Source organism: Giraffa tippelskirchi, chromosome 6 (assembly GCF_054371585.1).
Source record: "Giraffa tippelskirchi isolate mGirTip1 chromosome 6, T2T-mGirTip1v1.2.pri, whole genome shotgun sequence".
Taxonomy (NCBI): domain Eukaryota; kingdom Metazoa; phylum Chordata; class Mammalia; order Artiodactyla; family Giraffidae; genus Giraffa; species Giraffa tippelskirchi.
Genome location: NC_137280.1, coordinates 35464771 through 35490757, shown reverse-complemented (window position 1 = coordinate 35490757; position 25987 = coordinate 35464771). Strand labels below are relative to the sequence as shown.

The 25987-nt window shown below is 39.9% G+C and overlaps 1 protein-coding gene across 1 annotated transcript in view; it reads right to left on the bottom strand.

Moving 5' to 3' along the window:
• Positions 1–25449, bottom strand: part of MRPS28 (mitochondrial ribosomal protein S28) — a 95693-nt gene extending 70244 nt beyond the window's left edge. Inside the window, exons 1-2 of the mRNA XM_081503341.1 lie at positions 25216–25449; positions 11408–11589 (exon numbers count right to left, since the gene is read on the bottom strand). Coding sequence (XP_081359467.1) covers positions 11408–11589; positions 25216–25431 — 398 coding nt within the window. The 5' untranslated portion in view covers positions 25432–25449. The remainder of the gene's footprint in view (positions 1–11407; positions 11590–25215) is intronic.
• Positions 25450–25987: the final 538 nt, after the last annotated feature.

Sequence of the window (25987 nt, the reverse complement as noted above, 5' to 3'; positions counted from 1 at the left end):
GTATGTGAACAGTGAACTTCCAGATGTTCAAGCTGGTTTTAGAAAAGGGAGAGGAACCAGAGATCAAATTGCCAACATCTGTTGGAACATTGAAAAAGCAAGGGCGTTCCAGAAAAACATCTACTTCTGCTTTATTGACTACACCAAAGCCTTTGACTGTGTGGATCACCACAAACTGTGGAAAATTCTTTAAGAGACGGGAATACCAGACCACCTTACCTGCCTCCTAAGAAATCTGTATGCAGGTCAAGAAGCAACAGTTAGAACTGGACATGGAACAACAGACTGGTTCCAAATGAGAAGAGAGTATTGTCACCCTGCTTATTTAACTGCTATGCAAAGTACATCATGCGAAATGCTGGACTGAATGAAGCACAAGCTGGAATCAAAATTGCCAGGAGAAACATCAATAACCTCAGATATGCAGAGGACACCACCCTTATGGCAGAAAGTGAAGAAGAACTAAAGAGCCTCTTGATGAAGGTGAAAGAGGAGAGTGAAAAAGTTGGCTTAAAACTCTGGGGTAAAGGAGCTTTTACTGTACATACTGATTGACAGAGGATTAGAACCAAAGGCCTTTTGCCCTCCACACTCATGTTCTTCCTGACACTTGCCCTGCTATCAATTTCCCTACACATTCAAAAAAAACCAGAGTATCTCCTTCCTATCATTCTTAGTCTCTAAAATTTTAGAAAGCAGTTTTAGAGGAATGTAAAAAAAAAAAAAAAAACAAGGAAAGAAGGAGAATCAAGAAAAAGAAGGTATATGACAATTTCAGGAATGAAAATGGTCAACAGACAGTATTGAATACTATGGACAGCTTCAGCAAAAACAACTGTGCGGAGGACCAGAGGTCACTGATGAATTTAAGAGGGTGATTTTAGTTAGTACTTGGTGAGGGCAGAGTCAGGTGAGCTGAACTGAGGAAGAAATGAAATTTAGAAAATAAGGGCAATCTGGGAGATAGGGAGGAAGAGAATAGTTTGAAGGGTAAAATGTTTCAAATTTTATCAAATTTTCTAGAAAAGATAATATCAGAGAAAATTTAAAGTAGAGAATAGCAAAGCCAGGGAGTATTAAGTTGAATTCATATGATATTTCAGATATTCAACTATTTTTTTACTTTAAAAAAATAGCAATTTCATATAGATTAAACTAATGTATGAACTTAATTTCAAAAAAGAAGGGGATAAAGCGATCTGCTAAGGAGGTGGAAGAGAGGAACAAGAGGACTAAGAGTGAAAAAAGTAAAGTAACAAGGACTCTACCAGAAATAAATGAAAGCATTTTCAGAACTCTGCTTAAAGTCCTACAATATGATCCTGTGCTGAATACACCTGGCAAGGTTGTTACCCTCTGAAAGGATCCCATCTGCTAGTTTTACCTTTGCATTTATTTCACTTTTAGAAACAAAGCTATTGAGCTCTAACAGGATACCTGAACCTGAACACTGCAAGATTTCTTTTGGGGGAAAAAAAATCACTCTTGCTTAATGTGGCACAAACACAAACCTGCACTGATGCCATTGCCTTTGTTTTTTGTTATTTTGCTGATACAGAAGATATAGAAACTTAGAGCCCAATATGAAAAGCAGAGACATTACTTTGCCAACAAAGGTCCGTATAGTCAAAGCTATGGTATTTCCAGTAGTCATGTATGGATGTGAGAGTTGGACTATAAAGAAAGCTGAGCGCCAAAGAAATGATGCTTTCAAACTATAGTGTTGGAGAAGACTCTTACGAGTCCCTTGGACTGCAAGGAGATCCAACCAGTCCATCCTAAAGGAAATCAGTCCTGAATATTCATTGGAAGGACTGATGCTAAAGCTGAAGCTCCAATACTTTGGCCACCTGATGCGAAGAACTGACTCATTGGAAAGGACCCTGATGCTGCGAAAGATTGAAGGCAAAAGGAGAACTGGGTGGCAGAGGATGAGATGGTTGGATAGCATCACCAACTAGAAGGACTCGAGTCTGAGCAAGTTATGGGAGTTGGTGATGGACAGGGAAGCCCGGAGTGCTGCAGTCTATGGGGTCGCAAAGAGTCAGACACAACTGACCGACTGAACTGATGAAGTTGCTAATTTCAGGTCTACTGTTTTTCTACATCCTAATTTCTCATAAACTCAGCTGCAAATGGCCAAACATGTACAGAATAATCATGTGTCTGAAACAAAGCTCCACGTCCTTCACTATGAACAGCAGCTCTACCCAACTTTCCTTTTGCTGTGACCTCCATCTTTCTAGTCACCTGGGCTGGGAACCTCAAGTACCAGTCACCAAAACCTATCAGTCACTTCTTTGAACAATCTCTCCTAACTTTCCTTTCCCATTTCTTCTTACTCTAGTCCAACCAGTAGTCAGCCTGTCTAGATACCTATGATAGTCTCAGAACTGGCCTTGCCTATCTATCTCCCATATCACTACCATGTCATCATCCAAAAACACCAATCCCCAAATTCAGCTCCTTTGTATCTCCACCATCACAGATTTTCATCTTGAAATTCAGTTTTCTGTAAGGATCCTTGCCTGTCTACTAAAGCAAATATTTCATTGTTGTATTTTAGTCACTAAGTTGTGTCTGACTATTTGTGACCCCATGGACTGTTGCCCACCAGGTTCCTCTGTCCGTGAGATTTCTCAGGCAAGAATACTGGAGTAGGCTGCCATTTCCTTCTCTAGGTGATCTTCCTGACCAACGGATTGAACCCATGTCTCCTGCTTGACAGGTGGTTTCTTTACCACTGAGCTATCTGGGAAGCCCAAATATTTCATTACTCTTAAAATTTCATCCAAGCGATGGGCTCCTGACCCATGATGATTTTAAATATGTACACAGGTTATATTCATACCTCCCTCTAAAAGGTGGGGACTAACTCCTCAGCCACTGAGTGTGGGCTGGGCTTACTGACTTACTTCTAATGAAGAGAATATGGCAGAAGTGACAATGTATGACTAGGTCATAAAAGACATTACAACCACTTCCAAGGTCTCTCTTATTTACTCAGGGGAAAGCTAACTGTTATGCAGTGTGGACACTCAAGGAGCCCTGGAGAAGTCCATGTGATAAGGCCTAAGGCCTCCTGCCCACAGCCAGCACTAACTTGCCAGGCATGTGAGGCAGCCACTTTGGAAGCAAATTCTCCAGCCCTAGTTAAGCCTTCAGATGACTGCAGGCTGGCCAATATCTTAAATGAAGCTCATAAGAAACCCTGAGCCAGGATGGTCCAGCAAAGACACTCATAAATTCCTGACTCACAGCAATTGCATGAGATAATAAATGTCTATTGTCTTAATCCATTAAGTTTTGGAGTAATATGTTACACAGATGGAGACGACAGGCTCATTCTCAGTTCTGTGCCATTGTTCATGCTGTCTCCTCCACCACTGTCCTCTCATTATCCATTTTCCAATGCCCCTTCCCCTACCCTTCAGAGTCAAGCCAAAGTTTCATCTCCGTGAGGAGCCCTTCTTTTTTTATAAAACCATTTCAATTCTCACTTCTCCAGTTCTACCTTGAACACTTCTATGCTTAATCACATCACTCATTTAGGCATTCATTCATATACTCCTGTGTTACTGGGCGATATGCATCTTTCCTCTTAAAGACATTACACAGTTCTTCTAAACTGCATTCAGCACACTAATTAAGATACTCAATATCTGCTGAGAAAATTAGCAGGTCACACATACACACGCACCCTGGAAGTGCATTTGATGAGTACGTATAAAGTAGAGGTTAACAATATGGACTTAGAGCTAACAGTCTCTCTCTGCTTATTTACTAGCTGCTGTCCTTGGGTAAGTTACTTAAAATCTCTGTAAGCCTTTATTTCTTCAGTGCTTTTTAATAAAGATTCTAACAGTATCTATTTTAGTATCTACTTAATAAAAAGATGTTTAAAAAAACACATGCAAATCTCTTAGCAAAGTGCCTGGCACAGAGTGTTCAACAAATGTTAGTCATTATTGCTTGTATTATTAACCACAAATGACAAAGGACATGTTGAAATTCTGGGTTCCTGAAAGTCTCTAGATGTTATCAAGTGGCAATTTAAATTAATACGAAATTCTACAAACTAAAACAGGATTCACAATTTCTATTAAGATAACTTAATTTTTCTAAAATCTACTTTTAAGTCAATAGAACTACAGCCTGAACCAATTGTATAAGTGCAGCCTTGACTTTTTCTCCTTGCTGTCCTAATAGGATATTAACTTCAAAGCTTTTGTGGGAACACTTAATTGCTTGCATTCCTTAACAAGTAGCCACCATAGGAGTTTCCAGATTCACTTTTAACCTTTACAGTCCTGAGAAAGTATATAAGGCAAACTTACAAGACATTTAAATTTACACAGTCTCTGGGTTAATACAGCTGCACGTATGTGAATAAGCTACAAAAAGTAAATGAATTTTGTACATCAATCAAAATAGAATTCAATAGAAAAAAAATCAAAACAAAAGAACACTGCTATATGATATACCTGAGGGGAGGTGGGTGGGAAACTATAATGTTATTCATTAAAAAAATTTTTTATTGTGGTATAATTGACATTTGCTATTATATTAGTTTCAGGGGTACAACGTAATGATTCACTATTTCTGTATATTATGAAACAGTCTCCATAAGTCTAGTTAACATCCATCACCATAAACAGTAACAAACGCAACTTTTTGTGATGAGAACTTTTAAGGTCTACTCTCTAAACAACTTTCAAATATGCAACAAAGTATTATTAACTGTAGTAACCATGTGGTATATTTTATCTCCATGACTTATTTATTTTATAACTGGAAATTTGTACCTTTTGACCACCTTCACCATTTCACCCACCCTACAACCTCTGACAACCACCAATCTATTCTCTATATTTTTTTTTTTTCGTCTAATGTTATTCAGAGTTGGAATTACATGTGTTTCATGAACTCAGACGGAGAAGGCAATGGCACCCCACTCCAGTACTCTTGTCTGGGAAATCCCATGGACAGAGGAGCCTGGTAGGCTATAGTCCGTGGGGTCGCTAAGAGTCAGACACGACTGAGCGACTTCACTTTCACTTTTCCCTTTCATGCACTGGAGAAGGAAATGGCAATCCACTCCAGTATTCTTGCCTGGAGAATCCCAGGGACGGCGGAGCCTGATGGGCTGCCTTCTATGGGTCGCACAGAGTCGGACACGACTGAAGCGACTTAGCAGCAGCAGCAGCAGCATGAACTCAGATCATTCCTGAGCTATTTCATAATTTACATATATTCTTAACCATTTCCTAAAAAATAATCAGAGTTCTGTTGAGAAAACCTAGTAGAATGATTTTCAATAACCACTCTATTTAAAAACAAGCTTACTTTTTAACTGTGAACCAAGTCCTCTGGAATAAAAAGAACTACTTAATTTAAATTCTTATTTTCTCTTTCCCCCTACCAATATACCTTGAAAACTTTAGTTTTTGAAACATTCAGTACCCATTCCACTCTTTATGTGACCCTATACATCACACAACCTGAAATAGAAACAAAGACCAGAAAACTAACTTGTTTATTCCACCTCAATGTCAAACAAAAGTACAAATAATATTCAGTGCATGTGCTAGTTACCTTACAACTGCCAATCATGCTTGTTTTGAAACCTTTTGATTTTCAGAGCTGTCAATCTTGTGTGTTTTAAGAGAGAAGTGAGTGTAGAAATAATGCTTTAAGAGATGCAATCTTCCTGAAACATGAATAAATCAATGGACTTTACTCATAAAATTGAACTTTAGGATTTGACAGCAAGGTATACGATTCTCACAAAAAATCAAAATATAAATTAATGAAATAAAAACACTTAGAGAATAAGGCTCTTTAACCAAAAAGGTAAGTGTGGTTCAGCCACAAGGATTTGATATTTCAGTAAAAAAGAGGAATGTTCTTTAACTGATACTAATCAGAAGTATTATAACCATTGAGTGGGAAAGGGAGAATCAAACTAATCTAAATCTGGACATTTTAAATTTTTTTTTTTTGAAGCAAGCAAAAGTATCAATATAATAAATTTCCCTTCTCCACTTCCCCAATACAACTCAATTTTCTATTTACCTATTCATTCATGTCTAAAATCAAATACCATCAGAAGCTTTGCCCTCTGACTTGCAAGCCACAATTAATCACCAAAACCTGTTTCTTCTATCTCCTAAATTACTAGCAAAAATCTCCTTTCCTGACCCCTAGACTTAATTCACATTCTTGCCATTTCTTTCCAGAAGCTTCCTTACTGGCCTCTCTAAATCTGGTTTCACTCTTCTAATACATCCTCCACATTACAGCCAGAATGATCTCACTGAAACACAGTGTGGTCCCTGTTACCTGTCAGGATATTTTAATATCTTTACCACTTTCAGAGTAAAGCCTCAGTGTTTGAAAATGATACATAAACTCCTTGAGGATCTGGCTCCTGCCCATGTCCCTACTCTCCCAATTCACTTTTCCTAAACTTAAGCCAACTAAGCCACTTGAGTTCTCTCTCACTGAAAACTTTGCCAAGTACAGCTCCCTCTCATTTTCTGCACTTTGTATCTCCTATCCCTGCTCTACAACTCAGGTCAACTGCTAGTTCCTCTGGGAAACTGTCTCCAACACAAGATGACTCCATCATTAATCCCCTCTTCTCTATGCTGGTAGGATACAGTAAATAAAACTGACATGATACTATGTGTATTGGTTTACTTCTCTATCCCCCAAATGAATCACAAACTCCCTGAACACTGGGACTGTCTTTCATCTGTACATCGCTAACATAAAACAAGAAGTGGTGCACAATAGCTGCTCATTAAATGTTTGCTGACTCAGTGAAAAATTACACTATGGTCTACTTGTTTAAAAATAAGGTTAATAATATCAGCAACTTAGTTCTTGAGATTAATAAAATGTATTATGGGTACATTCCAAGCCAACCAAACTAATCAATGCCATAAAGCAATACTTTGCACAAGGGCTTCTCTTGTGGCTCAGCTGGTAAAGAATCTGCCTGCAATGCGGAAGACCTGGGTGCGATCCCTGGGATGGGAAGATCCCCTGGAGAAGGGAAAGGCTACCCACTACAGTATTCTGGGCTGGAGAATTCCATGGACTGTATAGTCCGTGGGATCGCAGAGTCGGGCCTGACTGAGTGACTTTCGCTTCACTCACTGTAAGAACTGGCACCATCTCAAGTAGTATTTGAGATCTAATAATCCCATCCTATTTTCACTACTGTTCCTACTGGAGGTGTTAAAGTCTCAACCATGACAACTGCTCCTTTCCAAGACACTCAGTACCTTGATTGGTTCAACAAACACTTTTCTGATATGTAACCATCCCTATCAAGGGCTTCGGTGAACAGGCAGTCAACATGGGGGCAAGACCCCAACCTGGTTACACTTCACTGATGAGGTAGTTATCCGGGGACATCAAGTCTCCAAAGAACCCAGTGAGAATTAAGCAGGGCAGCTTAGGAGTGGTCAAGATACACAATGAAGTTCACGTACTAAAGTACATACACTTTACTTACTTAAGAGGCTGTGAGGTCCTTACTCAAACTCTAGTTGTCTTATGTTAAGCACAATTTTGATGACCAATTTCCAGAATATTAGAAGAAATATCAGAATATGAGAAGAAAATTAGGAAATCTAAGAAAGCTAAAAAGGCAGACACAAATACAACAGTAGAAAAAGAAACATGACACCCAAAGGTGAAACACAAAAACTACAAAACTGGAGGGTTACGTGGCCGAGGAACAATAATTCTCTATATTTGAGTTGTGATACAATACAGAAATTAATGTTCATAATTATGACCTTGGGTCATCAAAACAAAGACAAACAAGTTAAACAACTTTGGGTCTCATAAGGTTCAAGAAAACAAATGATACATTTTATACAATGAATCAATTAAAAATTGTGTTATACATAAAGAGTCAACCTTCTACCCTTTGCAAAATAAACTTTTTTGAAATATGTCATTCCCAAATAACAAAAGGCATGCTGACTCTAAGCTACTTATCATTGTCAGATATTAACTAGTTTCTGTGACTACAGGAGTCACCACAATCATGATTCATAACCATTCCAAAATGAAGCCTGGGCTTGCTGGCCATTTGATTATTGGTGGCAATACTACCCAAACACACTGTACCATGGACACCATAACCCAGGATGTTAGAACTGACTACCTACCAGTCTTTAACAGACTACTATAGAGATTTACTACCATACTGCTTTCAAGGTCCCTGGTATAAAGCTGGTTCATATGTCAGACTATTTTAAGGAAGTTTCTATGACACTTTAGTACTAATAGCTACATGCTGTAGGTTTAGAGAGCAGCACAGCAGAGTGAAAGAACATTCCTGAGTGATGGATACACACAGCCCTAGGCTTTAATCTTTGCCTTGTTAATTACAACTGTGTGACTGTAGCACCTTGTTTATGCTCAGAGACTCACTTTCATTTGGGAAATGGGGATAATATCTTGTACTGCCTATGCTTCTTATGCAGAACAAATCAGATAATGTACATAAGGTGCCAACATAGGTTTTAAAAAGCCTGGCTATCAGGATTATCAGATATAGAAACAAAATGATCTTAATCCACACTAGGACAAATTTTGTGAAATTGTGTGCTGTATTAATAACACACACAAATGTTTAAAGGGAAAAGTGCTTTATATTTTTAAGTCACAGTAGAAGTTCCCTGACTCATAGATTGGTTCATGGAAAAGTAGGTCAAAGTGAGGACTCCATAAAAAAAGTATACACATACACTGTGGAGATATTTACTGAGCAATTAATGCAAATATTTTGAGAGGGGGCCAGGCCTTCTTGCTGAGGAGAGGTCCTCTCACTGGGGCTCTGCATTGATCTCCTTAAATAAACAATATCTATACTGCAAAGTCTGGGATTGCCAGAGTCAATCACTTAAAACTAACACAGGGACAGAAAGAACTGCCGCACCCCACCCTCATCTTTACAGTTTACTTAAACTAATTCAATAGCAATTTTATTTTAAAAAGATTCCCTTATGGTGCCTTTCTAAAACACTAAAATAAGCTTTCATAAGAACAAAACTCATATTTTATTAATTTATGTAATAAATAAATTGTTTAGCAATAATTAAATGGGTTTGGGAATAAACACAACTAGCTTTTACTAAATATATACCTCAACTGAAAGAAGCAATAATGCCCAGTTATGGTACAGGACTATTAGTTTCTAATTGTCTAATTCTAAGTGCTGGTATGGGTTAATGGGTTTTATAGAAGAAAATCTTGATTAAATTTAGCAAGTCAGTTAATTCAATGATAACTGCCAAAAAGTTAACGCCAGAGTCATTCTGGTTTGCTATAATCTGACTTCTGATTCCAAGTCATAAACTGATGTTTAAAAAACAAAATGATTAAAACTTTTGAGTCTGGTACTGTAACAGTTAGGTCCCAACCACACTGCCAAAATTTCTGAATGTAATTATAATATGTCCACTTTGCAACTCACTCAAAGTAGATCACAACACTATTATTCATGCCTAAATACTATACTTTATATTCTAAATATTACTATTAATGCAATGTCTTTCTAGACTTAATTTTTCTTTTAAAAGTGTTTTTCGAACTTTTTTCATATGATAGAAATACTCACCACCACTCCCCCCAACACCTTAAACAAGACGTTACCAGAACTGTAATATATAAAAACAGTGAAAGCAGAGTTGCTCTGAAATAGGCCTAACTGCCCCTTCTTCTCCCAGAGCAATCTCTGAAGCCTTTTTGCATAACTCTATCTGATTCAATGGATATGAACCTGGGTAAACTCTGGGAGATGGTGAGGGTCAGGGAAGCCTGGCATGCTGCAGTCCATGGGGTTGCAAAGAGTTGGACATGACTTGGCAACTGAACAACAACAACATGCTTCTTGGGACAAAAACTGAAAACTTGTTCTTTTAAACAACAATCAGAAATGAATATTAAAACAAAAAAGCTATAGAACTTATTAAAAGGCTGTAATTTAGCTAATTAGAATATTCAGTTAACCAAAACAATTTGGGATCCTTATCAGTTGTTTATCACTTTTTTTAAAAAGAAGCATTCTGGTGGCATTTTAAACATTTAGCAATAGAAGCAAGGGTCCAAGGTCTTTTCTGATTACTATTATCTTCTACTCAGTGAACATCTTGTCATCATACTACCTCTTCTTACTCATTTAATTACCAATTTTTAAAACTGATTTGTGCACTAGTTTATTATCTATTCTCCATTCCCCCAAGAGACTAAGTTCCCCCAATTTCATGGAAGCAGAGAGCTAGTCTGTCTTGTTTTTGAGCCCTTACAACAGTGCCTGCCAAACTGAAGAGATCCTAAACTCTTGGGTACTGTCAGCAAGAGCAACAGCAGATCATTTTTCTTTAATAGAAAATATATCAGTAATTTGAAAATGAAGTACTGCTTTATTTCATGTAAAGAAATCCTTTCTTCTCCTCCCTACAACTGATAAGCTTTACATCATGCCACCATGGATGCCACCCAGTTGAACTGCCATCCTTTTTCTTACAAGTTGACCTCATGTGAAGCCAGACTAGCAGGTATTAGTTTTATAAAAAGATGCATTTTATATATGACTCTGCTGAATTATGAATATTTTACCTGCTCAGCCAAATTTATTATAAACTGGCAAATACCAGTGATATACATGTTTATTTATATTTATATATATTAAAAATTTATGGAAAAAATTCATTTCCATCTTGCTGACTATTGTTCTCCAATCTCAGAGTTTTAGTTCTGCATCCCTCTTTATATTCTACTCCCAGGTCTCCTACCTTAGTGGTTTTCATAAGGCATATTATGCCTTTCATAAGGCATATTTATATTCACAATTATCTTTATCTACAAAGACTATAAACAGAATGCATTCTGTTCAAATAATAGGAAAAATGGTAATCCAGAGAGCAGAGGCAAAACAGGAAGAAAAGAAAATGATAAAGAATCAGAATTTGGTACAATAAGAGAAAAGAACATGAAGAAAGAGAAATCAGAGGTTTCTCTTGAGAGGCAGATGGAGACTGTGGAAAAGCAGCAGCACAAAAGTCACACATACAATGGGTTGAACAGCATGTATTACTCCAAAGATGGTTTTAATTTTATGATGTGGAATGGTTTATTATCAGAATGGACATTCACATCTTCCCCAAAACTGCTTTCACTGCTTTGAGAAGACATGAATCTAGCCTAACTTGACTAATATAACATGATGTGAACTTGGCCTAAGTTGACAAACTAGGATGATGAAGAGAAATAATCATATTTTCTATCTTTTCAAAAAATCACCAATTAAAGTCCAACAATACTTTTGAGAAATCTCAACTTTATGCACACTCTTAAAGCATCTGGAAATGATTCTACTTACTCTCCATCCACTTCTGGTCTTTTACATACACAATGAAACTTGCCGCCAAAATCTATATAAAGATCGTTCTCCACGATATGAAAGATTCGCCCAATGACTATTTTATCCTTTGCAGGTCCCATCTGTGTAAGAGGAGAATGTCTCAGCATAGACGCGAAGGATTCCACATCTTTTGGAGAGCCCTAAATATGAAAAGAGACATTGATATGCATGTAATTCAATGCAAAGGTATAATATGGTAAGCACAGTAACAGCTTCTGGGCCCATGCAGCCACAACCTCTTGGCTTCTCTGGTGATTCAGACAGTAAAGAATCTGCCTGCATTGCAGGAGACCAGGGTTCGATCCCTGGGTTGGGAAGATCCCCTGGAGAAGGGAATGGCAACCCATTCCAGTATTCTGGGAAATCTCATGGACAAAGGAGCCTGGAGGGGTCACAAAGAGTCGGACATGACTGAGCAACTAACACACACACATACAGAGTAATAGCTTACAGAGGAAGTTTTTAAAAGTCAATTTGCTGTATATTTGTTTTGCAGCAATAATAAAAACACTGATATGAAATCTTGCTTTAAAAAGTCAGGTACACTCTTCAGCTTCTTCCTCATTCTTTTCCTCCTTGAAGAGCCAGAGAAAAGCAGGCATCTGTGCTTGGGTGGAGACGTGGTGGCCCAGGGTGGAATCTGGAAGGTGAGCAGGTAAGAAGCGCCCTTAGACAAAGCCTCAGGCCTGGGGTGAGAAGGAGGTGAGGAGGTGAGTATGCAGGGAGGGTATCCAAGAAGGTTAACTGGCTTCATTCCTATACGCTGTGCTTAGTCACTCAGTTGTGTCCGATTCTTTGTGACCCCATGGACTGTAGCCCTCCAGACTCTTCTGTTCATAGAATTCTCCAGGCAAGAATACTGGAGTGGGTTGCGATGCCCTCCTCCAGGGGATCTTCCCAACTCAGGGATCAAACCCAGGTCTCCCTCACTGCAGGTGTTCTTTACCGTCTGAGCCAGCAGGGAAGCCCTCACTCGTATATGACTATCTGCAAAGAAAAAAAGCCTTTGAATATAGGTTAATGAAAGTGACTATAGTTTTAATACAAATTTAAATAAACATTAAGGTAAAAATGATTATGGGTCATATAATTAGTAGTCTGAATTAGCAGTTCTTGCTACATAATATTTTTAAATGACCTGACTTTAATTTTAACATTATATTTTAATGCTGTAATTTTCTTCTTTTTCCTAAAATAAAATTTTAAAGGAAAGACAGCTTTAATTGTTTTGTGTTACTCATTTCTAGAAGTTGTTTTACATACTGCAGAGAAGGCAATGGCATCCCACTCCAGTACTCTTGCCTGGAAAATCCCATGGATGGAGGAGCCTGGTAGGCTGCAGTCCATGGGGTCGCGAAGAGTCGGACACAACTGAGCGACTTCACTTTCACTTTTCACTTTCATGCATTGGAGAAGGAAATGGCAACCCACTCCAGTATTCTTGCCTGGAGAATCCCAGGGACGGGGGAGCCTGGTGGGCTGCCGTCTGTGGGGTCACACAGAGTCGGACAAGACTGAAGCAACTTAGCAGTAGCAGTAGCAGTAGCAGTAGCAGTTTACATACTGAATTTATTTGAAGTAGGGTTGAATATATAATACAGGCCGATTCTTTCTTTTTTTTTTAACTTATAAAATTTTTTTTTCCAAACACATGCTTTTTCAGGAATCCATGAGTACAGATTTGTGCCTTCTACTCATCTTTGGGCTTCCCTGGGGCTCATTAGTAGAGAGTTTGTCTGCCACTGCAGGAGACATAGGTTCAATCCCTGGGTAGGGAAGATCCCCTGGAAAAGGAAATGGCAACCCACTTCTTTCTTTTTTTTCATCTGTCTTTTTGGGGATGGGGTATTACTTAAAATTTTTTAATATATAAAGTATATGTGCATTGATGAGTGGTCATTCAGCCATGTCCAATTCTTTGTGGCCCAAAAGACTGTAGCCCACTAGGCTCCTCTGTCCATGGAATTTTCCAGGCAAGAATACTGGAGTGGGTTGTCATTTTCTTCTCCAGGGGATCTTCTCGACCTAAGGATCGAACCCGCATCTTCTGTGTCTCTTGCAATGGCAGGGGAATTCTTTACCACTGAGCCACCTGGGAAGCCTATAAAGTATATGCATAAATTAATGTGTATAAAACTATCATGCATATGAAGACATTTAATATACAACTTGGAATCAGAGGAAGCATGAGATACCAGTGAATGCAGCCACTTCATTTCACACATGAATACCATACCTGCTACTCACAACCACGTGACAAGCTGAAAAGTGATTTTTAAATACAAGTTGCCTCAAAAGATGGAAAGTAGAAACATGACTAAAAAACTTAAAAGGAAGCAAATTGTATAGCAGAATAACAAATATTCAGGAAATCTGGGTTCTGTGAGTAACTCAACCACTAAATAGCTAAAAATCTTGACTGTCACTTAACCTCTCTGGATCTGTCTTCTCACTTGTTAATGAAAAGGTTGGATACCTATCAAGTTTAGTAGTAGGAATTCTTAAATATTCTACAATATAAAAATGGTTTTATAAACTAATAAACCATTGAAAATGGAAGACAAATCCTACCCAGCTCCCTCTTTTAACACAAACAGTAATAAAAATAATGAAATGGTATATGTACTTCATATTAGTTAGCAAGAAAAACATCTTTACATGTGTCTTCTCTGACAGGTAATTTAAAAATGACTTCCTTCTATTAACTGTGCTGTAACAACTTCAGTTTCTTCAACCCTAAACAATAAATGCTATGCTCATAACAATGTTCTTTTAGTAAAATTAGTGGAGTAGTGGTTCAAGATGGCACTGTGGGTACTTAACATTTCTCTCTCCCTCCTTCTGAAATTCCAGTCAGTAATGGTAAAGAAAGAAAGTGAAAGTTGCTCAGTTGTGTCTGACTCTTTGCGACCCCATGGACTATACAGTCCATGGGATTCTCCAGGCCAGAATACTAGAGTGGGTAGCCGTTCTCTTCTCCAGGGGATCTTCCCAACCCAGGGATCAAACCCAGGTCTCCCACATTGCAGGCACATTCTTCACTTGCTGAGCCTCCAGGGAAGCTCAAGAATAATGGAGTGGGTAGCCTATCCCTTCTCTAGCGGATCTTCCCGACCAGGAATTGAACCAGGGTCTCCTGCGTTGCAGGCCGATTCTTTACCAGCTAAGCTCCTAGGGAAGCCCAATGATGGTAAAAGAATGAACAAAAAAATTACAAACTGCCAATATTAAAGAGACGGAGAAGGCAATGGCACCCCACTCCAGTACTCTTGCCTGGAAAATCCCATGGATGGAGGAGCCTGATAGGCTGCAGTCCATGGGGTCGCTAAGAGTCGGACATGACTGAGCGACTTCACTTTCACTTTTCACTTTCATGCAGTGGAGAAAGAAATGGCAACCCACTCCAGTATTCTTGCCTGGAGAATCCCAGGGACGGGGGAGCCTGGTGGGCTGCCATCTGTGGGGTCGCACAGAGTCGGCCACGACTGAAGCGACTTAGCAGCAGCAGCAGCAGCAATATTAAAGAGAACAGAATCGAGACAAAAAGTATGCAAGAAATTTAAACAACTTTCTAGTGGACCGAAAGCATGCAGAAGGGGGATAACTAGTGAAGGAGACTGAAGGAAACTGCAGCTAAAAGTACAAAGAAGGAAGAAGCTATGAAAATAAGTCAATCTATTCTGAAGAATCCCATAAAGGCCCAGGACTCCATCATGCCAGGAATTATAGAAAGCTGGAATGAGAAGTGAGGCTGAAAACAAGTAGAATAATTAAAAGAATATAGTCAAGGAAGGCAATTTTCTGTCCAGCACAGAACATTTGACAGAAAGGCCAAGTGCACCACACCTAGAAATAAGGTGTTTATTGCCCTGGCAAAATAAATACAATATATTTTTTCTCTTCTCTAAAAAACACAATAATTAAATAAATGGTCTGGAGAAATAAGTCTGGAGGGCTGATTATGCAGCAATAGGTAACTCAGTCCATCAGGAAAGAAAAGAATCAAAATGGCAGCTGTCTGGCAAGGTATGAGCAGTTAGTAAGGCCTGGAATAGGAGCACAGGCTCCTAAGGCTCTGAGGTCGGACTATGTGGCTCAAGTCCTGATGGTACCACTTACCAGCTCTGTGGTTGGGGCAATGCACTTAGACTCTCTATGCTACTGTTTACTCACCTATAAAAGGGGGTTAATAATTATACCTACTTCACAGGGCTGTTATGAGGATTAAATAAATATATAGCCACATGTAAAGCTCTCAAAATATGCCTCTGGTAGGACCATCACCCCCTAAAATGTAGCTTAAAAAAAATTAATCAATTCATTATAGACCCAGTCATCACTGGGGCTTCCTGGGTGGCTCAGATGGTAAAAGAATCTGCCTGCAATGCAGGAGACCTAGGTTCGATTCCCCGGGTTGAAAGATCCCCTGGAGGAGGGCATGGCAACCCACTCCAGTATTCTTGCCTGAAGAACCCCATGGACAGAGGAACCTGACAGGCTACAGTTCAAGGGGTTGCAAAGAGTAGGACACAACTGAAGCAACTTAGCATGCATGCACAGGCAGAGATTCAGATATAATATATTAGCTTACGTGGCTGGGAGAGGCTTTTAATAGCTGGCTTGGTGGACTGAATGAAACCTGGACCCAATGACAGACTACACTAGATGAAGTTGAAATACCAGAACTTCCTTAGTATACCACTGAGAAAGGTAGTCAAAGGCTAGAACAGAATATAACGTTGGGATGGATTTATTATTTATGATCTGTTCACCACCTCTTATTATGGCCCCAGGAGGATCTATAAGATATGCACTTTACCAAGACTAAGAGAAACACTTTTGAGAAGGGAGTAACAGCATTTCTGAGAGCCGTGTGGTAGCTGTTCTCCACAGGCCAGGACTGATGGTGAGAACTACTGCCAACAAGAGCTCCCTGAACTAAGTGGGAAATAATGAGATCCTTTAGTGGCAGGAGTCAGGTCAGCACTTCTTAGCCAACCACATGGTGGGCATGGTTATCATAATGCAGCAGAGCCTAACTGCCTGTAGAGTTCTCTGGTACTGGCTGGTTGGTTATGGTGTCCTTAGAAATAAAATAGATGGGAAAACTCTAGTTCTGGAGAACAAAAGTCTGACTTGAATCACCACATATGAAACTCACGGCCCCTCAACCAATTCCCTTGAACCAATTCCCAGACACCAAGCTTTTCGAAAGAAGAGGAGGTCGTGTGTGTCCCCTTGAGGGAAGATGCTGTTACAAAACCCAAAATCTGGACCACCAATGTTCCTTCCAGCTTTCTGAAAGGGAGCTGTGGCTATTTACCAAAACTGAGGGAGGAGAAATTAGCAGACTTTTCAGAGATTATCTTAACTGACACCAACTCTTCAAGAACACATTCAGTGCCAGTCAAAACAAGGGCTTATGGAGATCGTGTGATAAACGGAGTTTTAGCTTAGATCTATCTCATGAGCCTGCTCTATGGTTATTCTCCCTAGAATCCACAATGGAACACATATAGTCAGCCACTGGCAGAATCTCCACACTGGTTCCTCGATCTGTCGAGTGAAGGCTATTAGAGTACGAATGACCAAGTGAAAGATGCTAGAACTTTCGCTACCTACCAAAGAAGTGAGTCAAAGGCAAAATACCACCTTCCTAGCGCACTGCAGCAGTCAGCGCCTCTGTCAAGGACCTGGAAGATTCAGGGTGGTGACTCCTACCACACACGCATTCAACTTGCCTACAAGGCCCTGCAGAAAACAGGTCTTCCAGAAGGACAATTTATTGTTATAAACTTAATCAAGGGGTAACTCCAATTGCAGCTGTTGTTCCAGATGTGATTTCATGGCTGGAGTAAATTAAAATATCCCTCAGCACCTGGCATGCAATAATTATCTAACAAATGCTTTCTTTTTCTAGACCTGTTAGTAAAGATGATATACCTCCAGGTTACATTAACTCTCCAGCTCTATTCCACAGTCTAGTTTACATAGACTCTGAGGGCCACTCCATTCCACAGGACACTATGCTACTCCATTACACATGCTGACTTGACGTGGAAGCAGAAAACTGCAACTATTCTCGACACATGGTAAGACACCTCTATGCCAGAGGGTGGGAAATGAATCCCACAAAAATGCTGGGCCTTGGTTGAAATTCCCAGGGGGCCAGAGGTCTGGGCTATGTCGAGATATCCTTTCTTACCACAAAGAAGCTAATGCTTAATGGGTCTCTTTGATTTTTGCAGGCAACAAGTACTTCATATGGACATGCTTCTTCAATTCTTTTAACAAGTAACCCAAAAAGCTGCCAGTTTTGAGTGGGGCCCAGAATAAGGTAAGACTCGGCAAAATGTGCAGGTCATCAGGCAAGCTCTTCCACTACCTGAGTTTTATAACCTGGCAGACATGATGCTAGCAGTACACAGATGGACAATGAGTATTCTGACAGGTCTCTATGAGTAGCATATGCAGAACTACAGTAGCCCTGAACGACAGCAGTAGAGGGCTCTGAGCAGGGCACTTGAATGATTATCTCTCTGCAAAGACAGATGGCCTAAAGTGAGGACCAAAAATGATTTGTGTCAAGTGACTAATGATTGTGCTGGATGGTCAGAGATTTAGCAGAAACAGGATTGAGAAATATGTGACAAGGTCTGGGAAAGAGATAGGAGGACAGACCTCTCTGAAACAGGCACAGAGTGACAAAATAAATGAGTCACACATGAATAATTTCTTCAGCAGAGAAGAATCTTAATAATCAAGGGACAAGACAACTAGTCATGTGGAGTCAGTCAATCTCTCTCCCTGACACTCTTGCCCACCTCCCCAGCGCGTTAAAGAACAAAATTGCCATGACAGCAGGGATGTGCTTTTGTCTTGGGGGTAGGAAGGGTATCTCAACATGTCCCAGACCACTGGCCAATTAGAAATTTTACCAGCTTCTAGGCCCCTGAATTTTTGTGGGATGGAGCTTATGCAAAGACTCAGGAATACTGACTTCCAGTCACCCTGTGAGTAGTGATTTGGCTATAGTCACTGCTAAATGACCAATCTACCACGGCAGAAATCAATACTAAACTTCCAAGACAGTATCATTTCCTGAGAGCATCAGCCAGCCACCTGGTGGCAAATTGATGACATAGGACTATTTGAAATGGAAAGGACAGTGATATATTTATCACTAGAATGGACATTTATTCTGAATATGGATTTGCCTTCCCTGCCCACAAAACTTCTACCAAAACCACCATCCATGAACTTACAGACTCTCATGTTCATTGTCATGGTATTCCAAATAGCATTGCTTTTAACCAAAGAAATCATTAATTATGGGGGATAATGGGGTCACACTTACGGACTTCACTGGGCTGACTAGTGCTGGACCTGAGACTAGTGAAATGATACTTTTCTTAAAATTAAATTTTCTATTTTGAGACCACTGTAAATTCACATGCAATTCCAAGAAATAATACATGGAGAGCTCCTGCAATGTTTATCAGTTCTCCCAATGGTAACATCTGGTAACCACAGTATAATATTACAACCAGGAAAGTGACACTGATGTAATCCATCAGTAGTATTGAGATTTCACCAGTTTCAGATGTAATCATTTGTGTGTATATTTAGTTCTATACACTTTTATCATATGTGAAGGTTCATGTATACACCACCACAGTCAAGTCACAGGAAGTTCCATCACCACAACAATCCCTTGTGCTGTCTTTCCATTCCTCATATCCCTTCTGCCCTATCCTAACTTTTAGCAACCATATATCTGTTCCCCATCTCAGTAATTACGTTATTTCAATACTGTCAAATAAACAGAATCACAAAGTATGTAACTCTTTGGGATTGGCTTTTTTCACAAAGCATAACTCACCTGAGAGCCACTCAAGCTGCTGTATGTATCGATCACTAGTTCCTCTTTACTGCTGAGTTGTATTCCACAAGACAGATATACCACAGTATGTTTAACTACTGACCAGTTCGAGGACAGGTGAGCTGTTTCCAGTTTTTGGCTATAACAAATAAACAAAGCTCCTATGGCCACTTCTGTGTAAGTTTTTATATGAACATAAGTTTTCATTTCTCTGGGATAAACACCCTCTGCTCCAGTGTGCACTTATCTCCTTTGGGAGGATCTGACCATCTCAACCTGAGTAGCTCGTCAGAGGCCAGAGGACTTGAGTCACTGACTCCTGGACTGGGAGTCTATCATTCCATGTTTGCCAGCTGACAACAGCAGAGTGCCCCAAGTTTTACAAAGAGAGGGAAATGACAAATGGGATCATCACTGTTTAATTTTATTCCTAAATCCCTACAAACCAGGCTCCACTCAAATATGACTGCTTCATTTCCTGTTATTTAATGACAACAGATAAAAACAAACTTAAGCATCATAATCACATTAGAAAAATTAATCAAAAGAGAAAATCTTAATAAAACCAGTAAAAGTAAAAACAAAATAAAAGGAAAATCCAAACATATTAAAAGAAGAAAGTGAGATGTTTAAGTAAAAATACGAGTTAGGAAAGAGACATAATAAGTGAAAGCTAATGCTGACTTGGGAAATCACAGGAGTCTGATTGTATATGATCAGAGCATATGACCACCCAAGAAACAGAATACATGCAGAATATATTCATCTTTTCCTTTAGGAAATGTATAGTACTATTTATATTAGTATGTATATTACAGCTGCTGATAAAAACCTACTTTCCTTAGAGATTTATATCTATTTCAATACTCTTTCATTTTTTTATATTAATTGGTCATTTCCTCTAAACCTACTTTGAAGATGTTAGACTCTATCGTGAAACCAAATACTTCAGAAGACTTTTATTATTAACTTGGAGATAATTCTCCTAGAATTCTATAATATATAAGAAGACATATCTTATACTAAAAATAAGACAACTGAAACCAATCCTTCAAACAAGCTATTTTTTGGATTTTTCAGTATTCTGAAAAGACAAAATATCTGATTTAGATATTCAGTTGGAATAGTCCAACATTTTGAAATAAAAAATACCAACAAGAAATATTCATGAAAAATTTAAAAAAATATTTACATAAAATCTATCCAATATATTGCTAAAATGAAACCATAAAGTGTATTATAACATCAGTATTCTACATAAATCAGCTAAAATAGTTACCATCCTAAAACAATAAAATGTTTTGTGTGGCCTTAAAAACTCTTGCAAACCATTTTCTCAATGTGCTGTATAGTAACACGCCACCCTCTACTGTTAAGAAGCAGTAACATTCATAAAGCAGAAAACCAATTCTTTGCTCAACTGTTGCCACCTGGTGGCTATAAGACAGGTTTTTCACTGCACCACAGCTCCCAGTCGGCTTAACAGGTTCTACAAATCTCTGTTCTCTAAAGGAAATGGCAACCCATTCCATTATTCTTGCCTGAAGAATCCCATGGGCAGAGGAGCCTGGGGGGCTACAGTCCATGGGGTCGCAAGAGTCAGACACGACTTGGCGACTAAACTACTACTACTACTAAGTGCCATACAAGGGTTAAAGGTTTTAAAATATTTTTAAAAGGAAAAAGGCATTTGACTTTAAAAATGCAAATATAGCAAATATTTACCAGGTCCTCTATACGTAAGCATGTGTTACATTGGTTACAAAAATGAAAAGGACTTGGTCCCCATCCTACAAAAAATAAACAAAACACTTTACAGAGACACATGAATAAACCAATCTTAAAATAATGAACCAAGGAAAAGAGAAATGAATAAGTGAGCATGGACGAATAAATGGACTTTCAGGTCACTGAAACTTGAGATCCCTTGAGATCACTGAAATTTTAACATACGGAATTCACACGAATTGCCCTTGATTAAATTCCTGCCTGCAGTGGAAAGTTCCTTTTAAGAATAACTTGTTTGGTTCTTACTGAATATTTCATATCTCTGAGGTGCACATATAGATACATGTGTCTACATTTCAAAGATAAGAATTTAACCAATGGGTACAAGGTTAACCTCCATTCATATATATATATGTGTGTGTGTGTATGTGTTTACTTTCATATATATATATATACATACATATATATATACACATACATATATATATACATACATATATATATATATACACATACATATATATACTTATAGATATATAGGCTTCCCTGATGGCTCAGCGAGTAAAGAATCCCTGCAATACAGGAGACACAGGAGATGCAGGCTCAATTCCTGGGTTGGGAAGATCCCTTGGGGGATGGCATGGTAACCCATTCCAGTGTTCTTGCTTGGAGAATCCATGGACAAAGGAGCCTGGTGGGCTACAGTCCAATGGGTCGCAAAGTCAGACATGACTGAGCAACTAAGCGCGCACACACACACACATATTTTAATCAAAGCCCCAGGACTTTCAATATAAGTTTCATCTGGTTGGTGAGATGATAAAGGCCTAAAACAAGAGATGATTTTTACTATGGAATTTGTAGGCAGGGACGCTAATTCTAGGGGGAAGAGCAAAGGTAAAGACATCATGCTTTGTTTAGGGAACAGCAAACTGTCTACACTCCAAAAGCTTTCTTTAAAGCAGAAACCATGTTACAAATTAAATCTTATATAGAACCCAATATATATAATAATAAGCATAGTATTTTGTTGGTATAAGTGCATTTTATCAGTTCAAATTTATAGAATTTACTTAATATTATACTCTTGCCTGGAAAATCCCATGGACGGAGGAGCCTGGTAGGCTATAGTCCATGGGGTCGCTAAGAGTCAGACACGACTGAGCAACTTCACTTTCACTTTTCTCTTTCGTGCACTGGAGAAGGAAATGGCAACCCACTCCAGTATTCTCGCCTGGAGAATCCCAGGGACAGCGGAGCCTGGTGGGCTACTGTCTATGTGGTCGCACAGAGTCGGACACGACTGAAGCGACTTAGCAACAGCAGCAAGTCAAAAACTGTGAACATCCAATTATTTTAATAAAAATTACAAACTAGTGTCAAAAGTGAGGGATAAACAACCCAGTTCTCAATTTCTGTATTTTGTTTTGACTGCTCAATATCAAGAAAATCCACTTATAATGCCCCACATGTTTAAGTGGGTGAGGAAACAGGCACTGTCATGCACTATAAGTGGGAGTGTGGTGCAGTCTGCATCTGTCAAAACTCAAACTGTGTGCACACTTTTAGTCAGTATATATCCCATATATATGGATAAGGGTGTGCTCAGTCGTGTCTGACTCTTTGCAACCTCATGGACTGTAGCCCACCAGGTTCCTCTGTTCATGGAATTTTCTAGGCAACAATACTGAAGCAAGTTGCCATTTTCTACTCTAGGGGATCTTCCCGACCCAGGGATTGAACCGGTATCTCCAGAGTCTTCTGCATTGGCAGGTGGATTACCACTGAGCCACCTGGTGGCTAAGTCCTGCACGACTCTTTTGCAATCCCAAGGACTGTAGCCCCATCAGACTCCTCTGACAATGGGATTTCCCAGGCAGGACTAATGGAGTGGGTTGCCATTTCCTTCTCCAGGGGATCTTTCCCACCCAGGAACTGAACCCCCGTCTCCTGTATTGGCAGGCAAATTCTTTACCACTGAGTCACTGGGGAGGCCCTATATATCCCATAAATAGGCAGAAAAAATGTAAATACTCACTGTAGCACTGTCTGTATTAAGGGGAGGAAAAAATAAACCAGTCTAGAAGCTCACTAGTGAAGGTCTGGTTAGATAAATAATACTATATCCAAACAATGGAATGCCAAACAAATATTTTTTCAGTGAGGTATACAGATAGCCTCCTGTATATGCAGATGTGGAAGCTGCAGAAGGCTAACTGTACCATTTATATAAAGGACTTGAGTATCCAGCATTTGGGTATCACAGAGGAGGATCCTGGAACCAATCCCTTGTTGGATACCTAAGGACAAGGGTAAGCACACTACACTACATATATATAATGATAAGGAAAAATATTCAAAGTTATACTTAAGTGAGAAGAGCAATTTTCAGCAGCAGCAATGAAAACATACTGAGTGCTCATTACCAGGTCCCTGTACTAAGTGTTTAAATAATGAATTCATTTAATCTCATAATAATCCCATGATAGAGTTTCCTGTTATTAAAAAAAAGGAAAAGAAGATACATGGATATTACATAACTTTCCAAGGAAACACAGGCAGTAAATGATAGAAGAATCATAATTCAAAGCAAGATTGTCTGAATCCAGAGCTTTCATTCTTAAACATTAATGAGGTAGTTCAAAAACCTGTATGTTTTTAAGTATATCTGTATATATAATTAACTTATACTCATATACGTATACATAAAATCTCTAGTAGTATGCATTTATAAAAACACCTTCCAGCTTTGAAAAAATGAGGGAAAGGAGGCTTTTATATGCACATAGCAACCTTCAGTGCTATTTATATTCTCCTTTCACAACATCACTTTATACAATTTTTTTCAAAAATCCTGATCACACAATAAAGACAAACTATTCATCTTGTAATGTCAGGATACTCTGCAATTGAATGGTTCCAGAAACTTCAAAGAGCAAAATGAAAGATTTTTCACAAAATTGAATCTTTACACCAATACCTATCAATTACTCATAGTCCTCATCATAAATGTCAGAAAAATACTGAATACTTCCAATAAACACTAAAAATTAACGTGGTATGTTCGGTTTTCTTATTACTCTGACAATTGTTCTTGCTCTGTTATTATTCTGGACTAGCACGTTTTATTTACATGCTCAAGCCTGTGCTATCCTCACTTGTTCAACTGTTTGTGAGCAGTCACACAGAAATCTCAATTCAACGACTGCCCAGGCTGTCTTGAAGTTCCAATGTGCACCGTGGGTTCTATTCATTCATTCATGCATCTGGCAAACACGGAGTGCCCACTAAGAGTCAAGCACTGTGCTAGATGCCAGGCAGTTTTCTGTAACCCAGGACACTACCAGTCTGTCAACTGTTTGGGACTGGTTCCCAAGGGGCTAAGTACAGAAATTGGGAGTTTATTTTTATACAGTTTAATACTGCCAACTTCATGTCTGCTAACTCAAAAAAAATCTAATTTGTATTTATGTCTATCTCTCCCATTTCACCTATCTAATAATTCTATCGTATTTTACAGAATTATTGCCTGGGGCAGATGGATTTTTTTTTTTTAAAGGTCTTTTACAGAAAAAGTGAAGCACTGATAAGTTAAATTACTTGCTCAACTTCATAGTGACACTAATTCTGTCATTTACCTATCCACTTAATTAAGAAATATTTCTGAAAAGCCTGGAACACCAGACACTAAGCTCCACGCTGCAGCTACTGTGCACAAGAGAAGCCGAGAGCCCAGCCTCTTCCAGCCTCCGAGTCCGACTCGGAGTCCCAGGAGTTGTCCTGGACGCGCCGCCGGCGGCTCTCGCTGCTGGTTTCCCTTCTAGCACTCAATTCAGAAGACTCGTGCAAAGGAGTGTGGACAACGCAGGCCCAACATGTAGATACCATACATAAGCACAACAAACGGATGAACAACACCACCGCACACGGTTCCAAGCGACCAGCTCCGACTTCACTTCCTACGCTGGGCCCCGCCCCCGGCCCCGGCCCCACCTCTCGGTCTCACCCAACTTAGCCGGGCCCATCAACGACGCCAGGGCTTCGCCCTGCCCCCGGCTCTACCCTGACTCCGCCTCCAAACCCGCCTCCGGGCTCCGCCCCCAACCCCAGGCCTCGCCCCCCCCAACGAGTGCCTGGCTTAGCTCTCGCGACTCACCCTCATCCGGCCGAGCTCCGCCTTCCGCTGCAGCTCCGAGAGCCGCTCCAAAGCGCTCGCGAAGCCGCCTGGGAGCGGCCTAGGCTCCGTGGAATCAGAACTGTCGCTTCTGGAGCCACTCTCACTGCCTGCTCCTCGACAGGATCGAGAGAAGAGAAACACTCGCAGAAAATGACTCTCGGCAATCACGGCACGGGTGCCACACAGCGCCGCCATGACGGATCCACAACCTCTGACCTTTGCCTTCTCCGCAAGCGCGCAGGTCACGGGGCGGAGCAACGAGGGGCCGCCCATTGCAGAGCCCTGTGGGCGGTGGGCGTGGTCTGGTCGGTGCTGGGGCCAAGTGTGGCTCGAAAGAGTCAGGTTGGTGGACGAAATCCTTGATGGCTACAAGTCCCTTGCTAGCAGCGGCCCGCTAAGTTTTGCCTGGAAAGCGTTCTGACTCGCAGCAATTTCGCCCTCCCAGGTACCCCTTGGGCCTTGTGCTGCTGTAAATTCTAGTAATGCGACACTTGCTGCCCCCGCCTCCCGCGTCCTTCCCCAGAATGTCCAAAGATTCTTCACCCCGCCGCTCTTCAGGACTTTGCTCAAATGCGAGGTTCTCCTTGGCTGTCTTATGTAGAATTGGAACTCCAAATACTATCGGACCCCCGCCATTTAGCGCTTCTTAATATGCCATGTAGTTTACTTACAATAATTGTGTTCAGCCTGTGCTCTGAATTTATAAACTCGATGACAGCAGGAATTGTGCTGTTGAACCCCTGACAGTGAG